General features: G+C 42.8%; 1 protein-coding gene and 1 long non-coding RNA gene across 2 annotated transcripts; one reads left to right on the top strand and one right to left on the bottom strand.

Moving 5' to 3' along the window:
- Positions 1-1,737: 1,737 nt before the first annotated feature.
- LOC311440058 lies at positions 1,738-9,869 on the top strand. Its single transcript, XR_014695186.1, has 2 exons — positions 1,738-4,048; positions 6,472-9,869. It is a non-coding gene; the product is annotated as an uncharacterized lncRNA (long non-coding RNA).
- ATP6AP2 (ATPase H+ transporting accessory protein 2) lies at positions 9,084-19,318 on the bottom strand. The gene is made up of 9 exons (XM_084526364.1): positions 19,214-19,318; positions 16,968-17,098; positions 14,832-14,960; positions 13,608-13,703; positions 13,275-13,412; positions 12,929-12,982; positions 11,851-12,000; positions 10,940-11,056; positions 9,084-10,095 (listed from the first exon to the last, which is right to left on the bottom strand). Exons 1-9 carry the CDS (start codon positions 19,269-19,271, stop codon positions 9,901-9,903), a joined length of 1,068 nt encoding a protein of 355 aa, XP_084382490.1. The 5' UTR covers positions 19,272-19,318; the 3' UTR covers positions 9,084-9,900.
- Positions 19,319-19,750: the final 432 nt, after the last annotated feature.

Raw genomic sequence — 19,750 nt, 5'->3', positions numbered from 1 at the left:
ACGCTCCTTGGGCCTAAAATCAGGTATGTAGAGATGCTCTCCACTACTGTATTCATCTCCTGCTGCAGATGGGCGCTTAAAAAACAAAAGTTTTGCCTCCCCCCCCCCCAGACACATACACCTCTTGCTGTCTGTAGTTTGGGCACAGGATGCCACAGGCCACTTGCAGCTAGTCAAATAAGGAAAGATTTCAGTCTGAAGGAAACAACCTGTTATTCAAACACGCTGTTGGTGAGCAAACACAGCACGTGGGCTCCTGGGCATCCTAAAAGAGGATTATTCGGTTTGTTTCCTTTACTTTAAATGGCATGGCCTTGAAGCATCAGTAGTATCTGTGGCCAGGCAGTGATGTTAGAGCAGCACCCCTCGGGCCCCTTAACTTCAGAAAGTCACAGAAGTGAGGCTCACCGGAATATTTCAAGACCTCTTTTCTTTCATGACACAGTGCTGTACAGCCCTACGTTGCCCAAGATGTCCGTGAGCATTGGTAACGCCTTGGCAGCCCGCTAGGAACGGGCAGCCGCCCTCATTGTGCTGGCACCTGTCCTGCTGCTGAGAAGCTGAGCCCAGGAAGGGGGGGAAGAGGAAGGTCAAAGAAGAAGGGGTCAAAGAAGGTGCCTAGGGGTTGACTGCTCGTACAGCTGTAAAAAAAGGTGAAATGGGGGGGGGGGGTTATGCTTTGAGTTTAGTGGGGAATACCGGCCTGTCGGTGGCCTCCTGTCTTTAAACTCAGATTCATTTCATTTATTCAGATATAAAAAGAAATATGTATGTATGTATTGCATTGCTTTTCCAGTTTTTCCTCCCCCTTTGAGTCACATAGACAAATAAATAAAGGTAAGCACACACAGCCCCTGGTCCCATCCCAAATCTTTTCCCTGCTCCCCCACGTGTGGAACCGTGCAGGACTCACTTGGTTCAGGGGCTGGCAGGCTAAATGAAGCTCATGATAGCATGCTGTGGGGCGAGCTGTTGCAAGGAGGCCAGCCATGGAGGATTGACTCGCATTGCCCTTGTGCGTGAGAGGAACTCTAGGAACCCTTCCACTGTGCCCAACGCTTCTTTTTTTCCCTTTTTAATATTAATGTCATTCTGAACCCATGTTGAAAGGAAAACGTGTTTTCTTTCACTCTTTAAGTTTCATCTGTGGGAGGATGCTTAAAACATTCACAGTATTTTATCCTGGAATTTATTACAGGTTGAGCCCACCTGCTGGCCCTTGGGACCCTGCAGTGTTGTCCCAAGTTTGGCTGCTTCCGTAATATTTTGCACAGAGAAATTGGGTCATGATTTTAACACCCTGTAATGCCTCTATTGCGTTCTTGCACCTCGGGGTCTTTGGGCAGAATCTGATGCAGGAACCCTAGGAACAAAAGGTAAATATTGGCTATGGTTCAGTTGCGAACCAACGCTCACTTCTGTGCTTTCTGACCTCTAATTTTGGACAAGCACTTACAAAACCCGAGCTGTCAGAATCCCATTTTCCTGCTCTCCAAAAGAGCCTGTTTTTGACAGTCTCTGCTATTGTCTAGATAACAGCTTCCTCCAGCCCTCCTCCACGCACAGCTCTTTGTTGTTCTCCTCCATAGCTCGGGAGTTAAAATAAAGCTTTTAGCAAATGTGGCATTTCCTCCTCCTCTGCTCTGCTGTTGTCACAGATGATTTTATAGAACAAATCTAATTTTACCTTCAACAAGCTTTGTTGTTGTTTGTTGGTGTGTTGGTTTTTTTTTGTTGTTGTTGTTGTTTTGTTGGTTTTTTTTAACAGCAATTCTGATAATGATAGTGAAAATATTCTTTTGCACGAAGTGTTGATTTCGGTGGAGGAAAATATCCCTCAGCCTGGCTTTCTCTGCTGTCCACATATTTTCCTAAATTTTGCAGTAGGCTTTCTATTTATATGAATGCTTCTGACCTCATGGGTACTTAGGATGTGAGGATCAGTAGGAAAATAAAAATAAACATTTATTTTCCCCCTCTATCTATGTAATATATTGCAGCTACTGGTTACTTGGCTCTGCTGTTCGCTCAGTGGGGACACATGCTTATCCCTCTGGATGGAACATGAAAACAGCATGGTATTTCCAAACCAAGGCTTAGTGTTGGAGGGTCTTTCCTCCTTGTCCACGCTGGGGAAGGTCGCCTGCCCTTTGCACGGTCTTCCTCCATCTCAGTCCTGGCCGTCGGTGCTCCGTTGCCATCATCTGGCCTTCTGTAGCCTTTAATCTGAGGGATTTGGCCCCACTGATTATCTTCATAAATGTTTCTGATGTGGAAGCTGAGTTATTTTCTCTGTACTTAGCACCACAGTCCTCCTGTGGGCTCTGTGTTGGAGGCAGCAGAAATGTGAGCGCCTCCCTTCAACCTAATGGAGCAGGGCAGTGTGGTACAGTGCTTTTTCAATGCTGTGGTATAGAAGATACAGCAATATCAGGAAATCTTTCTCTCTTGACTGTGTAAATAGGATGGTGGCTTATTAAGCGTTGATTTTCAGCTTCAACCAATACATTGGAGACGACAAGCGGAGGCCGCCTCTTTGGCCTCTGTGCTGGGCAGAAGCAGCCATGGGGGTGCAGGTTGGGGACATGGTGCTGACAGGAGCCTGATGCACAACACAGGGCTGGAGCAGCCGGGCTGGCCCGTTTGGGCAGCTCCACCTTCAGCCACACAAGCACAGTTCAGGGCACGAGGCCATGAAACACCCATGACATGGAGGCTGGGTGAGCGCGGCAGCCCAGCCCGCTCCATGGCTGTGGTGGCTTCAGCAAGCCACAAAATGGCTGCCCCCAGGCTCAGCTTCTGTGGCAGCGTCTGGTAAAATGCAGAGCTCCCCAAATCCATCTGGCCACAGCCTGGGCAGCTTTTGGGTTAAATATCACGGGAACCTGTTTCAGGCATTCCCTATATCTTGGTCTTTTCTAGATCCTTCCTCTGGATCACAGCCCGTGCTTTTAAAATCATTTCAACCTCTGTATTTTTTTTGGCAGTTTGGGGGAAGAGCCCATGAATGAGTTCAGGAGGGTTTATTTCTGGCTAGAGAACGCAGTTTCAGATGAGACAGCTGATACCAAGAAAATGAGGCGCTTCTTGTGGGAATACTTCGTTCTGTCAGAGTATTTTTGTCTGTTTATTTCTGCTGCTCCGGCACTTATGAGAGATGCTGATTATAAAGAACTTCTTGAAGGAAAGAAAGGCAGAGGTTACAAGGCTTTGAAAATTAGAAACACAACTAAAAAAGAATTTTAATAGAGACTGAAGAAGAAGAACTTGAGCAGGAAAGAAAATGAAGGTAGGAATGTAAATTTATTTATTTTCTAGCTAAAAGCTGTGTTGTATGCTACAGGGAGCCTCGTGAAGGAAGTAGGAAGGAGGTATGGTTAAAAGACTTGAGCTTTTTAGATATTTTTCCCATGCACCAAAGGGCTAATTTAGGTTATAGTAACTACTGCCTCTTACACAGTGTTGGAAATAATGGTGACTGGGGCTTGGAGACCCCTTGCCAGCACTCAGCATCTTGGCAGTGCTGGGATTTGCTCAGAACCAGGTCTGGGCCATGTAAGGGCCACACACGGGCTGGGAAGGAGGAACACCATAAAGGTGACTGCTCGGTGGATGAACCCCCAGGAACCTCTGGGACAAAAGGGGGGGGAAAAAGGGAAGTGGAGGAGGAACTAAAATGTTTTGTAATGTTTACATCTAGGCTGCTCATTCAAGATGAGGAAGCTGGTCCCGTGATAATGACTTCAATTGCAAAAGGCCAGAATCTCTCCCCCACCTCCCTCCCCAGGCACAATAACCTCTACAAAAAGAAAAAAAAAAAAAAAAAAGAAAAAAAAAAGAATAGAAGAATCCACAAGCATATATGTAGTGATTCCAATAGATACTGCAGAATAGCACAGTTTTGTCAAGGAAAAAGACCCTTGAAGCAGCACCGTTGCTTGAAGTAAGGTGCTTTCAAACAAATATTTTCTAACTGATGTTTCAGATGACTACAACTGAAATAAGCCTGGATGGTCTAGAGAGGAGGTTGCTGTTTGTTTACTTTCTGGTACGAAGATCTTTCTTTTCTCCCAAAGTACCAAAAATAAGCTATTTTCCAGTAGATGGAGTCACCTTTGTGAATGTCAGTGGTATGGGAACAATTTTCCTGCAAATGCTTTTACAGGATGCCCTTTTAGGTGCATGCATTCCTATTAGCCTTCTGAGTTTATAAAGCCTCATTTTTAGAAAATATTGTGCATATGGTTTTTGAAATCTTTAAAAGATGGAAAGAATGTATTTCCACTTTAAAAAAAAAAATGTTTTCAATAGAGGGATGAAACCTCTTCTCCCAATGTAAAGGTTGATGTAACAGTGTGTGCCTGTGTGTGTACATGCAAGTATGCACAAAGAGATTAAGACCAATTTATACAGAGGCCTGTTCCACCTCCTCACTCCACTTCTTCATGACGTGCAGGTGACTGCACTCCTTCTGGTGCATTTTCCTTTCGGGTTACCCCAAGCTACTGTGACCACCTGGGTGCCCCCAGGCTTTCCTTGGAAAGCGCAGAGCATTCAGAGATGCCAGGCAGAGCCTCTCTGCTCTCCAGGATCGCTCCTACAACCCAGCTCTCAGTTCCCTGAAGCTTTCTGTCAGGCAGAGCTGCACATTCCCAAACACAGCTTAGAGAAGTGCTCCCTTCAGAGCCAGGCAGCTGTGGCAGCTTGGCTGTGGCGAGCAGTGGCAGGAGTCCAGCTGCCTCCCCAGCTCTGTCAACTTGCTGAAATATTTGAGGTATTGAAGATAATTGCTACAGCTGTTCTTGTATATTTTCCCTCCTTTCTCCCCACCCCACCCCTTGCAGCAGGGATGCGGAGTGACAGGAATAGATTCTGAGGAGCTGAGAGCTTTCTGATCACTTAAAGGGTTTTTTATTTCCATACTGCTCTCATACATTAGTCAGGATTTTGATTGATGACCTGCTGTAGGATGTAGTTAGCACTCCCTTTTAGCTCTGCTGTGTTCCAAATGCTGTAATTGATTATACGGGTATTGGAACAGACTTTTTTTTTTTTTTCTTTTTGTCAGTTCCCTGGGCACTTTGACCATACCATTTCAAGGAAGTAAAACAAGGCAGGGCGGCAGATAGGCAGCACTTAGGTCCTCCAGAAGCCCATGACCCTACAGTGCCGGCTGTAGGATCCCAGTTAACTCACTGTGAATTTATCTTAGCATACCGACTCTGTCCCCATTGCCTAATATAAAGCATATGCTTGCTAAATTAAGGGCATATAAATTTGTCATCGTAAATTCATGCACTGGAGCATAATTAAAGTGGAATTTGACAGTCTTTCTAAAAACATTTGGTGCAACCATTAATTTTGTCTCCCTTACGAAGCATTCTAAGGTGTTTTATGATGTGCATTCATGCCAAGAACTTAGCTGTGTCTTTTTGATGATGTTGGATGACATTGGTGGCATTACGAAATTTGATTTCTCTACTGTGAAACTGTTCTTCTACAACAGAAGAACCTTTTTAACTCTGAAAGTACATCATAGTCCCTATTAAAGGATAGGATTTATATGCGAAAAGCTGTCCTCAGGCACTCCAAGCATAGGTCAATAAGGAGCACAAAGCAGCATCTATCTGAGAACAGCATTCCTAATAATTTTGTTAAATAACCCCTCAGGATCACAGCACTGTCGGAGTGCTGCATGTCTGTTCCTGTTTTGGCCTGCTCCAGTCAGTGCGCTCTTGTACCTGAACTTCTGAAAATCAATCCTGTCTGACAGGACTGTGGCCACCTGGGCTTTTGGCAGCAGCGGTGCCAGCGTCCGTGCTAGCTTTGCAGGGAAGGGAGCTGCTGAAATCTCTGCACGCAGCCCAGTGACACTGCATGTATCACCTCCGTTGTAGCTGACCTATAAATCCCAGCAGTCAGATGAAAGCTTGTTGAACACATGCGTTTCAATGTTTTCTTCTCTTCCAGTTCCTTTTGTTTTTATTAAATTGGAAACACAGCATTTGTGTATTTTAGACCTGGTTTGGGCTTTACTTGCCTGTGTGCTGCAGCAGCAGGGTAGAGGCTGGAAGGACTTTGAAAGTTGCCATGTCTACCATGGAGCAGTCTGGAGAGCTGAAGCAAACCCAAACCCTAAATTATAACTCTGAGCTGCCAAGTTTGGGCTTTGAGGGATTATCTAGAAAAAGCATCACACTGACTCTTAAAAGAGCCCTTTATTGTATGTTTTACTTTCTCTTTTCAATCCAAATATGAAAAGCAACACTTGAGTTGCTTGACAGTGGGTGCTGTGTGACCACGCTCCTGCCCTTGCCACTTCAGACAGGATCCTGATAGGGTGTTCATATTTTCCCCCACATCCCTCACTCTCCCCTGGCCTCATCAGAATGCCTTGAGCAAACAGTGAAACAGTGATAATTTCCCTTTCAAAAACAAAATTACAGGCTTCACTGTTGTCTTTCTTCACAGAACTTCTCGTGCCAGTTTCGTTGCTCTCCTGGTAGCATGGTACGCAAAGCCTACAATTTCTGCCACATCACAAGCCTTTTAACAGGTTGTATTCTTGGGGAGATTAAATCTAAAGGTAATGATCAATAGCACATCTAATGGTGTTGACAGCACTTTCATTCTAATTAATTAATTGAATTCTAAATGCAAAAAGGCTATTCCTGGCTCAGGAATCAGTATTCTAATTGCTTATTTGATTAGTAGCTCAGGATCAGCACTGCTGTATAATATAAAAGCTCGATCTAAAAGCACAGTGGCCTTACAGTGGCTTTAAAAGCAGCTGTTAAATTTAAGAAATGGCACACGAGAGTACTCAAAAGCATCTCCAGCACCCACTAGGGGCCCACAGCCATGAAAGTGAACAAGTGTGCTACTAACACGGGAGGTGGGAATTTGAACGTGTCCTTCAAACAGAGGGTGGGAAGTGGCAGTAGTCTTAAGACTTGCTTTAAAAAGTAAAGTTTGAGCCTGCAGCAGCAGTGAAGTGGAAGGGATGGCCATCTCAATAGCAAATCCTTCATTTCAAGGAGCTATATTGCAAACTTCATGCTGAATACAGTATAGCTACCCAGCTAGCTGGCGTGCAGATGTGAAACACAATTAATTACACAGTCACTTTAAACAACTGGCTCCTGGGAAACTCTTCACCAGTACCTGAAGTGGACTATTAATCTGATAAGGACCTCTGAATTTCTGAATTAAGTGAACTAGGATTGCATTAAATGGATGTAAACCAGTATCAAGTGCAAACTGAAGTAAATCCTCACTAAAAAGGCTTTAGCGTGACTAATTTTCAGACAATCAACATTCCTCCTTGCTCAGAATAAGGAACACGCAGGGCTACTAGCCTAATCTTGCAGAAGTATTAGAAGTCCTAGTACCAGACAGATATACAGTATCTTTTTTTTTTTTAAAAAAAAAAAAAAAAAAGCCTACCTGAAACACTCCTGGGAAGTTGCAATTGGAGCCACCTACCAGCAATAAAAGCAGGTGAAGGATCAACACTTCTGATACAACAGTACTTAGCCTATCAGAACCACAATGCAATATGCTTTTACCCCCAGGGTACTCCTCTTCCATGTGAAGAACCTCTGAGAGATCCTCACAGCCTGTTACAATAATGCTTCCCATTTACTTTAAACGAATTACAGCAGCCCTGTGGTACAGCTGAGTTCATCATTTCAAGATTTTAGTACATAAGGTTATCTCAGCACATTCTGTAATCACTGTAGGTTGTGGCAAAGATGTTGCAATTGACCAGGAAGTTCAAGCAAAAATCTCAGAAATGGAACTTGAGCATCTCCTTAAGGAAGATGGAAATTAATATAAAAAGACACAAAAATCATAATTCAGGGACAAGAAATTTCAAAGAGTGACATGAAATATCATGGAATTAGTATGTCATTGTTTCTTAGAGTATTTTAACATTTCAAACCCCTTAGTGTTGTTTAGGACAAGCAGAATCTCATGAGGAAGCTTACTCTACTTCAGCTGCTTTATGTCCGAGACAGTTGAAAACAACACAAGCTCCTGAATATTCCCACAGCATTTACATCTGTCTTTCCTTTGTTTGTGAACTTCTCAGTGCAAAATGTTTCCCATAATCTGACAGTAACCTGACAGTAGTTACTCCTCCTCCTGCCTCATAAGTCATTTTCATTAAATTATCCTTGATTTGGAAAGATTCTACTATTGGTGTACTCCCCCTTTTCTTACTCTGGATCATGCTTCTACTGAAGTTCTGTGATAGTGTCTTCCACATTAAGTCATCTCAAAGCAGTCAAAGTTTAAAGTAACATACAGACTATCACATTATAGTTCACTTTAAACGTTAGGGTTCACGACTATCGAAACTGGATGACAGAGCACTGTTTTCATAATAAAGTTGTACAACTTCACCAGATGTATTTGATGCTCATCAAAACACTGCAAATACATTACAGAATGCTCTTGTCAGGTTGAAATTGTCCAGAGAAACCAGCAGTGCGCTCTTCCATCTATTTATCCTATTTTTAATAGGATTTTTAATCCACATTAATCTTAAACCCTGTTGAAGGTAATTTTGAATTGTAAAAGAAAAAACACTAAACTAAGCAGGATTTTCTAGACTTTGGCAAAGCTGCACTGAGTTACGCACGTCGACACAAAGCATTGTGAAGTGTCTCCAAGACAGGAACACATGCACAACTTCAACCCCTCCAAATCAGACGTCAGGAAGCAAGACAGATTAATTCACTGTGCAGCAGTAGATTTAGCTCACGTTACTGTATTCTAGAGGAATTTCATCTACCACAAGAGCAACTGAAAATTTCTGAAAAGTGGGGAGTTCTAAAAAAGACTCAAGCCACAGATTAACAGTTTGCGTTAGCTACACCCGCTCTTTGGCTTAAGAAAATGAACGCATATAAGATGATCCTCCAACATTTACTTTTGAAAGACAGTTAAATCTAAGCTGTTAAGAGACTTGGGCCCACTCTCAGATATGGGAGGCTGCTCGCAGCTGCTCCGTTCAGCTGAGCTAGGAAGGCAAAATAGAAGTGTCCCCACCCACGAAGCCACAAACAATGCATGCATTCAGGAACTGTTCTTTGTTTTATTGAACGATCGAAGCAGGACTGTAATCAAGTGTTGGTCCACTCTTATCATCAAAAAGAAGTTTGTTCATTTTTTTAATAACATCAACACAAATGGAAGGAACATGAAGCATCATAATAGGAACCTTTAACTACAGGATGCTCAGACTGGTGCTACTTCCATATTTCCAGGCTCTCCACTGTATAGACCAGCCACACTAGTGTTATTTATCTCCAAATCGTTACGGTTCTTGGTAAAGCACCCTTCTGGCTATCTGAGCCATCATCATGAGATCAAAATGCCATTTCTGCCACTAGAATCCTGATCTTGTAGCATTTAATATTTTACTAAAGAGTAACAACTATCCTCTCCAAAGTTACATATAGCCATTATAAATATTTACATCAAACATTTACAACTGGTTCATAATATACAACACAACAATTTAACTACAATTTATAATCTTCCTGTGTCATAATTTCAGTCTGTTTTGCACATGGTCACAGGCAGTACAGGGCATTTCTGAAACTCATGTTACACGATTAAAAAAAAAAAATGGAATGATGTTACTTTCATAACAATCAGTTTGGGGGAAGTGTTTTCATTGTTAAACAAGCAGATTTCAATTTCTAAACCCAATCTAGTGCTACAACTAACTTTTAAAATAGGATTAAGACGAGGAGGGAAAAAAAAAAGATGCTCGGAAATAAATACACCTTTAAAAATTCCACAGTTAACCATGTAAGAGTATTTGTTTCCACACAAAGTAAAGGAGACCTTACTCTTCATCATTTCCCTGCGCTGGAACACTTTAGTTCAATCCATTCTTATCTTCTGATTCGTCATCCTGTAAATAATGCTGTCATACCCAGGATCCATGTTCCAGAGGTTGTAGGAGATGACTATCACAGCTAAAGCAAGACCTATCATCATCCACAGAATGATGTTGAAGATTACAGAGTAGTTGTAGTTGTACGGATAGGCAAGGTTATACGGATTATCTGATTCACTCTGTAATGAAGAAAATAAGTGCATTACTTTAACAAGTTATTTTGCATACAAAACGCATTCTGACTACATCAAAAATCCAAGCCATCTAAATCAGAGATGCATTTTTGTCTAGACAACTCTGATGCTAGGGCACAAAATGCAAAAGTGATTACGTGACTGACATTAATGGAATCCAAAGGAAGGGGCTGACAAGAGCCTCATGAAATCCAATGAGGACAAATGCAACGCCCTGTACCTGGCAGAATAACCCCACCTGACAGCACAGGCTGGGCACTGACCAGCTGGGGAACCGCTCCGAAGAGGGGGCCCATTGGACAGGGTGAACAGAGCCAGCAGTCCGCCCCTGCCACAATGAAGGTAAACTGCATCCTCAGCTGCAGCAGGTCAAAGAAGGTTTCTCTCTACTCAACCCCCATGAAGCAGGGCTTGCGTGCACTACTATACTGGGGAAAACAGTGCAGGAGTACAAATTCTAACAAGAAACGAGGGAAGTTTTCACGGTCAAAGTGGTTAGATTTTGGAACAGGTTGTCCAAGGCTACAAGTTCCGCAGCCTCTCTAGACATTTCAAGAACTTGGCTGGACAAGGACCTACGGAGCATGATCAAACTACTAAATTAATCCTGCTTTGAGCAGATTAGACCACATCTTGAAGCTGTCTTTAAACTAAATTACTGTATGATTTACTCAAAATCATTAAAGGTAAGCTGACCTCTTCACACCCATGCCTACATCAAAGTCAGTACCTTAGTCCTTAAAAAGTTATGCTTGGGTAAAGAAGTGATGCAGTTTGGATGTATTTGTGCTGTCAATAGGTGAGATACAGAAAAATGTACGTATACTACCTGTGAAGACTGGAGAATGGAGCGAGTCTTCCTTGTGAGGGGAGAATTAAACGTCTTCACAGCCACCACTTCTACTACTGCATTCCCACTATACAGATTATACATGTCATCTGCAAACTGGAAGAGCAAAAGTGACTTAATTGAAAGCCTAAACTGTAGCCAGGAATTAAGGAGGGCTTTGTAAGCAAGATGTACTAAACCGTAACATGTCAGTTTCAGGATTAAGAAGATTGTAGAAAGTTGTAAAATAAAAGCTACTATTTTTGAGTTCCAGCAAGAAAGGGCCAACTTCCAGCTGGTTTACAACATCTCAGAGTAAACAGTTACTTGCCTTAGTAAATTCATAATTTACACTTTTCCATCACGCTTTTGAAACTTGAAACTTACTGGTGTCAGGTCTTAATAAATATCAGCTAACAATTATGTAAGACCAGCTAAAGCAATACTTTCTTGAATGGTTGGAAATTAAGGTTTACACAACTTCATGGCAAGGGGAGACTAATCACTGTACCCCAGGATAAAAAAAGATTTCCACATTTCACTGGCCAGTATTGGTGAGACATGCTGGTGGTTTTTAAATGCAAGATGTTTGTTTAGGAAAGACAGATGTATCAGCTCATATCTTATATAAGGTTTTAACACATTCCTACTCCTTCATCCAAAGCATTTAAGATACTGTGACATGATGTTGACATGATTCTATACAGCAACAAGTTCTATTATTCAATTTTATAACTGAACAAATGTGTTGTAGAAATCAATTAAAAAAAAAAAAATCAGTAAGGCCATCACTAATTAAGTGGCAGTTCACAGCAGAACACGATCAAAAAGCTAAATCCTATGTTGTTAACGCAAAAAAAAGTCTTTCCTTAGTATTGCTATGCGTTTTGTTCCTTAGCTAGAAAGTATACCTTTTGCAAGGAGTCTACAAGAATTTGAGAAGCATCCTTGAATTGCTGAGAATCTTCCCCATACCGTTTTCCAACTTCTTCCAAACCAGACAGCTCCAGAGAATACAGGTCTGGAGAGTGATCTTTGGCCAAGTGCTTGTGTCGAGACAGCTTTGGGACACAATTGAGGACAGGAAGAATTTAATTCATAAACAGGTTACTTGAAAAACATTTTCACAAATTCAGTATGCTGGGACTAATCCAGCTTCACTTTCCAGTCATATTCCACACTGACCAGAGATTTTTGGCCAACTTAACTACAAAGGTGTCCACAAGTGTGTTGTTTTTATTTTTCCTTAAGCTACAGAAGAAAGCAGACGATCATCATGTAGCATCTATTTACAACATGAGATTGCATACATGTAATCTAGAGCTCTAGTAAAAGAAACATACTTTTATTCTTGTCAGAATCCTCTCTCTATACTTGCCTTAAAAATAAAAGTTGGAAAAAAAAACTTAACTACAATACCTGGATACTACTACTCCCTCCACTGAAGCTTGGCCCTGCAGAAGTGAGTATATTGCAACTTCCACCTTACTGTTGCCCACATACAAAAGTATTTTACTTAAGAAGTATTATCTATTCATCACAATTCATGCTACAGAAGTCACTCTTTTTCAAGTAAATGGAACAATGACATTTTGAAGTGAAATGGTAGACAGGGTCAGGTAGACAGGTAGAACATGTTCTTAACTACCATTACACTTCTCAGGTAAAAAAAACTACGAAAGACCTGCAAATTCCTCATTGAGTACTTCCTGTGTGTATGGAGAAATAGTACCTCAAAACACAACAAAAAAAGAAGCTACAGAGAACCAGTTCTCATTTCCTTCCATAAGAATTAGGCTGATTCAAATACCTCAAGAACACATTTAAACTGATGCAACCAAACAATGATACACTTGAGCACATATCACTGTTTGCCAAGTACCCTGGCTATGGCTTCTCTACCTTTAAACAGTATCTTTGAAGTTTGAGACCTCAGGTGTAGGAAGTGTTTCACAAAAAACAAACAAACAAACAAACAAAAAATCTTACCAGGCTTGCAATATCATGTAGGACTTGTAGTTCTGACAGAAAAAGCAAGTCAACCTGGGGAAGGAGACAAAAAGATGTGTTTCTTATGATGAAAGGAGAGTCAGAGAAGCCTTATTTTGTTGCAAGCCTCCATATTTTCTAACAGGTTATGTCTGCTCCAGCATCAAAACATACTAGAAGGCAATTACTTTTAATAAAGTTACTTACAGAAGAACTTAAACCATAGTTTTTAGAATTCAATTAGAAAAAGGGTGCTCTTCTAGGCAAAGGAAGAAGAAAGTGGAAAAGTATATTAAAAATAACCTACAAGTACTCATTGGTTATGTTTTTGTTTTTTTTTCTTTACCTCGTTGTTTCTGCTGAGGGAGTTGAGAGGAAGGGAGCTGAGAATGGAGTTGTCCTGGAATAAGCGGTTTCGCAGTTGGCGCAGCGTGACAGAAAGATCTTCAAATACAGAGTTTGCCTTGCCCACCATGTACACTCTCTGCAGGAATAGCCATTGTTTAATAAGAGACATTCGTTTTTTAGTTGCTCCAATCACACATTAACAACCAACCATACTTGCAAATCATACTCCAATGTAAAATACTTTCATGTAACTGCTTCTGCTCCAACCATACAAGTGGAAAGTGTTCTTCCGTTTTAGAACATTTGTAATCAGAACTGAAGCAATACTCACTTCCTCGCTGGGGGCCAGCTGCAAGACCACAGGAGTCTCCTCAGAGAACAAATTATGAATAGCATTCGCAACGCTGTCCAGGCTGAAAGGAACAGCCTGAAACACAAAGTTTAGTTAGATTTTGGGGTAAAGCCAGATGTAATGACATCAAAGGAGAAAACTACTTAACTACGGAAGTCTGGAAAAATAGGAGACACTCTTTTTGGAATTATTCATACTCTGCTCAAAGAGATACCAATCAGAGCCAAGGTACAAAATAACAATTGCACAACTGTTAACAGACTACTTGCAAATATGGTGAACACCACACATTTTTAAGAACTCCAAGAGGCCACGATTGTGTCATTACGAGGCTAACTTAAGCTGAAAGTATAGCCTCATTTCCCAAGGAAGCCAGACCAACAAATATAAAAGCAATACAAAAGGCTGAACCCACGTTGCCATAAATTGAAAGTTTTGAACCACAGAAAGCTGTGGAATGAAAATATATCGGTAGAAAGACCAATTGCTGAAATACCAAAGAAATGAACCACATGCAAATTACTGAGAGCAAAAGAAGTCCTAGCATGGCATTAGAGCCATTACAGGTATGCGAATAAAACTCTTAAGTTTTTCTAAACACTTATTTCTAGGTTTTATCCAGAAAGAAGCAGAATGACATTTCCATTCATTAGTTAAAGAGCACAAACATCTTTTTTCTAATAGATATTGCTAAGTCTGTAGGTTAGGATAATTAGTACCCAGTGGCCCCGAACATGAACTTGGCAATAATCATTTGAAATTATTCTTGAATACTGGAGAACCAGTATACATTTGAAGCAGCTCATTTGAAGCCACAGCAGCGAAAAAGCTGAAGACTAGGAATCTTAATTTATTTTAATGGGAAATAAATAGGCATTAAGTACACCTCTGAACTTTTACAAGTTACAAGCGTGAATATGACTGAAGACTCCTACCCTATATGTAAGGGTTCTGTCGTGCTTTTGTCAAACAAACTCAGTGCAGGAGAGCCTACATTAATTTCAAAGGCCTCTGACCTTGTACAGCAGTCAGACTGGATTATTTATCGACACAGCCTGATCCATCATTCTAGGGGGATACGTGAACTTCAAGCAAAGTTAAGAATTATGAGAACTTCAAGGACTACAGTAGAAAGCCTGGCACTTCTAATTAGATCAAAAGAGTCACAGAAGTGGAAAGACTGCTCCAGATGTGGACACTCACGTTCTCAATAGGGTAAGAAATTCCTTTCACAGGCAAGGTCAGCTTGTCTACTCCCTTCACCGTTACTAACACAGTAGCTCGTGGTCTGTGGAACAGATCACCCACTGCAAGCCCAGGCCAGGGAAGGTCCTGTTACAAAATAGTAGAAGACAAAACAAAACAACCACTTGTATTACACAGGAGGACAGAGAGAGGGGAATCCTCCCTGACCGTTACAGCAAAATAACTTATCCTGTCAATAACTCTGTACAGGACACCCTATTGGAAATTTCATGGGGAAATAAGTATGACTAGAATGCATCCATCTTGAGTAACGCTGTCTGAAGTTAACCATGAGGAAACTGCAACTCTACAAGCTACCAGCAATTTCACAACAAAGTCTGCATTGAGAGAACATTATACATATTGGATACTTCAAGAGTTATTTCCCATAGAAAAGTAAAAGTACAGTCTGTATTCGTTAAGTAAAGCTTTGATTTTAAAACAAAACAAAACAAAAACCTTCCACAAAACAGCATAGAAACATATTTATACACACTAAAACACTAACATCTTGATATGTCAGTACCACAAAGAAATGGGAGGAGGGGTGTTAGCAGTACTAACAGACCATCACCAACTTAAAAACCCACAAACTTCCATAGAGACATAAAAGGATTCCTTAGTAACTAACTACAGTTACATATTGGCAAGAGCACAGTTAATGGTACATGGCTAGTTTACTCAGGCACACAAATACAAACTCAACTGTTTGTCATGAATTAAAACATATTTCTCCATTTGTGTAAAAGATGGAACTGCCTTTTTTTTAAAAAAAAAAAAAAAAAAAGTTTTATGAAACCAAATCATTTGGATTTTGGATGTAAAATGTCACTGACATTATGAACTGTGTCACTTTAAACAAAAGAAAAAAAACTTTTCATAACATCAACAGGGACGAAAACTTGGTTCAGTTTGACCTTCCCTCAACAAGGGGAAGACTACCTAATGACTATTTTTGCCAATCTAATGCAGTACATATTTAAAAATCTTTACAGTGTATCCTACTGTGCTGTCAGATTAGTTTCCTAGACTACAGCCTTGTTGTAAACTGCAAAACGAGTGTTTTGGACCCACAGTATTCTCAACAGCAGTGTCGGAAGGTGCCTACCTTGTGATCTCTGTTTTGTGTGTTTGTTTTTTTTTTTTCTTAATAATACAGATATAGTTATTGTGAACACTAGGCGTAGAAATTTATTTTACTAGTTTCACGATTACAAGCATAATTAATTGACACCGTGCTATGTTAAACAAGTCCCAAAATACAGGGTAAACAGACCTGCATTCAAACCAGCGTTATCAGACCTCTTGCCCAGTTGCTGTATGGAAGAAATGGGAACTGAACTCCCCCGCCAGCACTCTGAGGATATCCCAGCTTGCAGTTTTCAGCATCTGGCTGCACACAGACACTGCTAAGACACCTTGCCATTAAAAACTTTCATAGGCTACTTCAGTAGTCACTCGTCCCTTCTGCAGCCCAGCAAAAAAATCAGTAAGCAACATGGAATCTGTCCATGAACCTTTACTTGTCTGTCCCACTTCAAGTATCACTAAAGCTATGTTTGTCCAAAAAACTAATCTGGGAAACAAATTAGGTTTTCAAGTGCTTCGATTACTTCCTAAGCAACCTTTTCACTTGTTCTAATTAACTATGCTTAGCAGACAAACTTGCTGACCTGAGAAAACGCCTGCTTAGCCAAGACATTTCTCATCATTTTCAGAATACCCAAGAAAAGATCCCTCTGGATAGCTCACAAGAATTTGGACAGGACTCCACAAGTTCTCGCTACAAGACTACAGGGGGTGGGAAACAGCACGTAGCTGGGCCTCTGAACAACTGATGACCGTGACTGCTACAGACTCTGCAGGCTTGCTTCCTTCTATAGCTGATGATTCAAACTAGCCAGCTAGCACAGCCTCCTTCTGCTCATATGACTGATACAGCTCCGGGCTTGGACACCATGCTCTGACAAGTCATCCATGCCTCAAGACAGGATGATATTTTATATATTCCAGCACATGATAGGAAGATTTGCATGTTAACCCAGCAAGTCTGCAGTTTTCGAGTTGTTTCAAAAATCAAGATACCAAACATACCTCTTCAATAGAAAAGCCCATGGATAATGCAGCCACATCTGGGATCCGATCGCCAGGAATTGGCCAACTTCCATCTCGAAAAACAACTGACTGAGGTGTCCGTAAGATACTAAATTCATCACTGCGTACACCTGAAAACAGACAAACAAGCAAGCTGTCACATTTCTTACAGTCTCTCTCTCTCTCCTCACAGAAGCAAAGCATACCAGAGCTTTCATTCATTCTTGTCTTGCTCATACCTACCACTTTATGCCGAATATGTAACGAGTAACATTGGCTTTAGTGCTCGGTAACAGGAGGCAAGGTATCTATACAGCAAAGACTAAGAATAGATAAATACACGGTGACAAAAACTGAACGATGATTAAAGCCAACAGCACAGCAGGCTTCTACCTACTCACTAGCAGGCCACGAGCTGTGTGACAACTCAGGCCTGGCAAAGCCAACCCTCAGCAGAGCCAGGCAGAATCCAAACGCCCAGCTCAGCAGCAGCCATGCACCAACACGGCTCTGTTTCCTTCCAGATCTGCACAGCATAACCCCTCTATTTGTGTAGTAAACAGCCTGAACGCTGAGCCCAGAGCAGCCAGGATCGGTTGAGCTCATCAGCGCTGGTTTAAACAGAGCGCTGCCAGGAACAGTCTGGCTCCTGCAGAACAGCTCCGGTGTCTCTGCCCTGCCTCCTCCAGCACGGGAGGTCACAAGACTTCTCGCTTGATGCAGCACTGGGCCTCGGCTGACTGTGCAAAGCCACCACTCGCTGTACTCCTCATGCTGGCTTTTCACTTACCTGGGATCCCTCTTTCCTCTCTTCCCTGTTACATTCAACAACAAAGCTGACTACATATACTTGTAGGGTGTAGTACGATGACATTTATGCTGTAATAAAGTCAGAGAGGACTACATAGAAATAAGAGAGAGAGTTATTTCAGTCTAGCTGCCTATTTAACGTCACTTAGGCAGAACAGCAAGACTGTGTGTACACAAACACCTAACAGCTTATCTAAATCAATTCTAAAACATATTTGGTGCAAATCTGTATGTGAGCAGTCACACACACAATGCAGAGTTTCAGAAATATGCTTCTACCATAAAAATTATCTGATATGATGTTTAAGAAAACCAAGGAAGGAAGCAACAAACATTTGCAGGCCACCTAAGCTTCAATTCCAATTACACCATCAGTCTGATTACGTGCTTCAAACTTACACATTTGTGGTAAACTTTTAAAGAAAATATAAGCAGCTACTCTCATGACCACTGGAAATTAGTTACCAGCCTGAGCAGCTATAGAAAGTACTTCTCCAGGGGATCTGTAAACCTAAAGGCCCTACACATACACACATAAAAAAAGCAAGCATCAGTAGTAACTGATGTGAAGCACAATTATAATTTTTCTTGACATTAGTTTAACCAATTCGACCTTGAAGATGTTGCTTTAAACCTGGGTCATGATCATGCATACCAATGTTGACAGTAAACCTGAGCTATGTTACAATAAACACGCTAAAGGAACAAAGTGCTGTGAAGCAGGTCAGGGAAGGGTGGCAAAAGGCAGGCAGGAGGCCAAATCAACAGATGCATACGGAGCCGGTTCAAAAACGCTTTTGTTTTAAATTGATATAGGTTCTCTGGGTGGCCTCCTATCTAGCGTAATGGCATAGCAAACCATATCTTGAAAAACATGCAGGTTTCCATGACAGTTTGCTTAAGAAGAAATTGACAATTACAGTTTCGCTCAATTAGATAGTGATAGGGCATGGGGGAATGGTTTAAACTAAAAGAAGATGGATTTAGGATAGATATTTAGAAGAAATTATGTAATTGGAGGCTGTTGAGGCCCTTGCACAGGCTGCCCAGAGAAGCTGTGGGTGCCCCATCCCTGGAGGTGCTCAAGGCCAGGCTGGATGGGGCTGTGGGCAGCCTGAGCTGGGGGGAGGTGTCCCTGCCCATGGCAGGGGGTGGAACCAGGGGGTCTTTAAGGTCCCCTCGTTCCCCGGCCAGCCCCCGACCCCACAACACGACACCCCCCTAGCCCCCAGTCCCCACAGCCCAGCCTGAGCCGCCGCTCGCCCCCCAACCCCAGCCCTCCCCCACCCCCACACCCCCGCGCGCCCCTTCCCAACCGCTGCGGCCTGGCCGTTGAGGCGCGCGACCGGCCGTTAACGGCCGTTAACGACCGCTACAGCCGTTAACAGCCACTAACGGCCGCCCACCTCACTCCCTCCCTGTCCCTGCCCTCTCACCGGCCAAGCAGGCCGCGGCCAGCAGCACCGCCGCGGGCACAGCGCCCCGCCACCCCATGGCACCCCCGCCGCCGCCTGCCGCCGCACTGCCAGGCCCAGCCGGGAAGACGCCCGGCCCCCCGCTGCCGAGCGCTGACGAGCAGCCGCCGCGGCCAATGAGAGAGCGGCGTTCCCGGCGGCGGGGCGGGACCGAGGGGACAGCCCCGCCCACTCACCGGCCCGGCCCGTCAGGTGAGGCGCTGCCGCGCTGGGGGGCGGGGCCGTGGTTTGAGTGGCGTTTCGGCTGGGCCAATCAGATCGCGGGGGGAGCTCTGCGGCAGTTCCCCCTACCGGTAAATTGACAAGGAGGCGGAGCCTAGTGGGACCGATTGACAACCGCTTGGTCCAATCGAAGCGCGAGAGGTCAAGGCCTCGCCCCTCCCACCGCCCCCTCAGCACGGCCGTGCGGGGGGGAGGGAAAAGCTCTGATTGACAGGCAAACCAACCAATCACAGGCTCCATGAGGCGCTGTGAGGGGCAGTGGGTGTGCGCAGGGAG

The sequence above is a fragment of the Aythya ferina genome, assembly GCF_964211825.1.
Source record: "Aythya ferina genome assembly, chromosome: 1".
NCBI classification, from domain to species: domain Eukaryota; kingdom Metazoa; phylum Chordata; class Aves; order Anseriformes; family Anatidae; genus Aythya; species Aythya ferina.
Note: the sequence above shows the minus strand (reverse complement) of the source record. Positions and strands in the feature narration are given on the sequence as shown.